The sequence below is a fragment of the Poecilia reticulata genome, linkage group LG10 (genome assembly GCF_000633615.1).
Source record: "Poecilia reticulata strain Guanapo linkage group LG10, Guppy_female_1.0+MT, whole genome shotgun sequence".
In the NCBI taxonomy this organism is placed as follows: Eukaryota; Metazoa; Chordata; class Actinopteri; order Cyprinodontiformes; family Poeciliidae; genus Poecilia; species Poecilia reticulata.
In genome coordinates this window covers 12,735,405-12,739,292 of record NC_024340.1, presented here as the reverse complement: position 1 = coordinate 12,739,292, position 3,888 = coordinate 12,735,405, and the positions used below count along the sequence as shown (strand labels likewise).

At 47.4% G+C, this 3,888-nt stretch overlaps 1 protein-coding gene across 1 annotated transcript in view; it reads left to right on the top strand.

Annotated features, from left to right (window-relative positions):
* Positions 1 to 1,517: 1,517 nt before the first annotated feature.
* Positions 1,518 to 3,888, top strand: part of kctd12b (potassium channel tetramerisation domain containing 12b) — an 18,500-nt gene continuing 16,129 nt past the window's right edge. Inside the window, exon 1 of the mRNA XM_008420010.2 lies at positions 1,518 to 3,022. Coding sequence (XP_008418232.1) covers positions 2,179 to 3,022 — 844 coding nt within the window. The 5' untranslated portion in view covers positions 1,518 to 2,178. The remainder of the gene's footprint in view (positions 3,023 to 3,888) is intronic.

Genomic DNA, 3,888 nt, shown 5'->3' with positions numbered 1-3,888 from the left:
ATGTGCTTTTTCTTCTTGAGATTTTGATGTCGACCAGTCTTATTTCAGTAAAGACTACATGCAAATGGAGACGGGGGCGTGTCATCAATTGATGGAAACTGATGGAAAGCTTTGCCACATCACATCCAGTCTCTTATGACGGCTCACATAACCACCGTCGTTTAATGCAGGTTGCTAATGACGAGGCTGCAGTGGTGCAAGCCAGCTGGAGACTGTGAGGTCTTCTGGGAAATCAGTGCCAGATTGGCTGGTGATGGGGGAGGGGGGGGACTTGTCCAATTACGAGTCAGGAAGGGGCCTGTGTGTTGGAGAAATTCATGACGGAAAAAAAAACAAAAACAGAAGAGGCAGCTGGCTTAAAAGGATAGTTTAGAAACTTTGAGTTTATTAGCTGCAGTAATGACTTACCTGGGTCTCTTCATTTGGTTGAAATCCAACTAATACCAAGCTATTTTCAAGACTGCTTGCTCTAGTTATAATAATTTAGCTTTCAAATGTTAAAAGACCCTTCCAGGCACATCTTACTAGATGAAAACATCATGGCAGACAGACATATGMTGGACTTAGTATCACTTTGGCTTCACCCAGAATAGGCTGAATAACGCCACCAGAAAGAGGAAGCATTAACTGAGCGCCATAAAAAGCAAAAATCCYAAAATAAATATGAACAAAATGGTTCCAAATAATAATTTCTTTAAAGGATTTTAAGTTTCCCCATCATACTTTTTAAAGCTGCATCTTTATTCCATACAAACACTGATGCCTTTCAGGTGGGGAGCTCAAAGCAAACCAACCTCTACTTCAGGATATGAATTTGAAGTGGAGCTCTGCAGCAGTATCARTCTCTCATAAATAATTCTGCACCCAAAAGGTCAGGTAAAGTAAACAAGATATATGTGTTTTTGAGCAAATGTATAAAATTCGCTCTCATTGCTTTTCTAATCRTATTGTGATGCACCTGATCCCCTCWAGTTCAGGGTAACAGTAAAAACTGACTGGAGCTTTTTTGATCAGCAACAATATTTAATTTTAYGTCAGTTTGAAGATGTGAAAACGGAATATTACGATTTTACAGCTTCAATGGCAATAAATGCCGAGGTGAAAATGATCAGGAATGATCCTAAAAAATAAAGTACCTCTCGAGTTCCCACTAGATGTCGCTGTTCTTCCATCTTCCYGTTAATCGCCGTCAACAAAAGTTACGAAATRTAAATAGTATACATATATTCCATGCATTAACATTTCAAGCGCTTCGAAAATTTGTGAATGGATGTGAGAGATAATCTGAATGTCAATTAGGCGGTGCAGAAAGATGAGATTTTAGATTATGGTAAAAAATATTCAAAGATATTTGGTCGGGAGATCAGAAAAACGAATTAAAATAGCTTTCCATTTTTATGYCTTTGGTTAAGCTTGGCCAACGTTACACTTTCTTCACTCGGGAAAGTTCTGCATGGCCTTAAAGGCGGCTATTCTCGGCGGACTGGATCCCTTGACCTGGATCAAAGTAGCGGCGCGTCACTGCGGTGGGCGTGGCTAACCAGGAGCGATAACGCCTGTGCGCTCCCGTTACGTTGCAGTCTGAGGTGCAGCCCGACTCGAGGCGAGAGTAACGGAGCCAGAACCGCTGTCCATCTGGGTCTGGATCCGGGTGATGAGAGCCACGAAGAGCATTGATTTGACGGCGTCGTCTTTTTTTCCACCGCATCATCGAAACCGCACTCKGTCTCCTTCGCAGTCGCAGCAGAACTGCGGCTCTCTCCAACTATGGATTGCTTAATTGAAGTTGGGCCACCYGATCCTGTTTGCGCCAGGGCATCCCCGTGATATTTAGCGAAAGGAGAGAAGTCGTTATGAGCAATTGTGAAAGCGGAGGATTTCCTGCGCAGAGGCAACAATTTCATCCCGAGGACACAACATTTTCATTGTGCTTGACGGACATCGATGCTACGGAGCTCTTTGCAACTAAGTGAAATAATTGGCGCAATGTTCTAGCAGTTACAGAGAGACTCTTTAGTTAGTGCAGGGAGCGTTGTTTGTGATACAGCTTTTATTTCTCTCTTGTGCGTGCAGGCTGATTGCGCACCACTGTTTTAGCTGCTCGGGATCTGGAACTCTGATTAACTGTGAAGCTCTTGAACTTTTCTCTGCAACTACTTTTATTTTAAAGCTGCACCTATGGCTTTGCCGGACAGTGGCATATCTGGAGAGGAGATCCCTTTCCCAGAAATAATAGAGCTCAATGTTGGCGGCCAGGTGTACATAACGCGCTACTCTACCCTCACCAGTGTGCCAGACTCTCTGCTGTGGGAGATGTTCAGTCAGAAGTCAACCAAAGGGCTGGCCAGGGACACCAAGGGGCGTTTCTTTGTGGACCGCGACGGTTTCCTATTCCGCTACATCTTGGACTACATGCGGGACCAGCAACTGGTTCTCCCGGACCACTTCCCGGAGCGCGGGCGTCTGCAGAGGGAGGCTGAGTTTTTCAACCTGCCGGAGCTCGTCAAGCTGCTGGCACCCAAAATCAGCAAGCAGAACTCGTTGGGSGACGAGGGGTGTCCGAGCGACCCGGAGGACTCCTCACCCGGCATCGACTCAGCGCGCAGCCTGGGCTCCYTGGGGGCCGCGGCGGCCGCCTGCGCCAGCCTGGTGCCCGGTGCCATGGACGGGAAGCGCTCAGGGTTCATCACCATCGGCTACCGGGGGTCGTACACTCTTGGCCGCGACAGCCACACCGACGCCAAGTTCCGCCGGGTGGCACGGATCATGGTGTGTGGGAAGACCTCCCTGGCCAAGGAGGTGTTCGGAGAGACCCTAAACGAGAGCCGTGACCCGGACCGCCCCCCCGAGCGCTACACCTCCCGCTACTATCTGAAGTTCACCTTTTTGGAGCAGGCCTTTGACAAGTTGGCAGATGCAGGCTTTCACATGGTGGCCTGCAACTCCACAGGAACCTGCGCCTTTGCCCATGAACAGACGGACGACAAGATCTGGACCAGCTACACTGAATATGTGTTCTACCGTGAGTGAGATTATCGGCTTTATTCCCCTGGTCCCCTTCACCCTGTCTCCAAGAGACCACCCCCTCTCCTCCGACCTCCAGCCATCCTGTCYATCTCTCTGATGACTTTGTTCCAGTAGATGTACTGTAGATGTTGTGTCCCCCCCAACCCCCTACCCCCAGCCCAATTTTTCTTTGCAGCCTCCAGCTTTTATCCTTTGAACACTACCCAGCTGCTGCTCCGACTCTTCATACCCCCCCTCACCTCTGCAAGTCCAGTTTGAAGCTTTCCCTTTCAACCCCAAATCCACCCCGGTCATCCTCAAGTCCAGCCTTGCCCCTCTCTTCTGTCGCCCGCCCGTCTAGTTGTAGTTCCCCAAAAACTCAGCCACAGCAATCCATCACCCCTCTCTACTCTGAGACTGATACCTTCTATGTATTATTCTCCTTTGTGTCCTACATATAAATATCTACTAAATTTGCCCTGGTGAAGCACAATACTGTATTTTCCTAAAAAACATAGCCAGAGTGTTTCTGTGTGGCTGWTAAACTCAGCCATAAAGGTATAAAGAAAAGGGCTGAAAGAGTTTCAGTAACGTACTAAGCTACTCTTCCCCTGCTTACTCAAGCAGATCGGACTCTCTCCAGCTCCTCTGAACTAAATTACCAAATAATTGGACATCTTATCAGCCTTGAGGGACGCGAGCAGCCCCAGCACAAGCTAGAAGTGTAATCTAATTTCCTTCATTTTTTTATTTTMTTTTTTACTTTATTCTATTAAATGTGTCCAGTACCATGTGGGGTTTGGGAATGTGCCATAGTTAACCTGTGCAGTTGTTGTTTTAAAATGGATGAGGTTGCTACAGCATTGCGGACTGGGTCGGGGG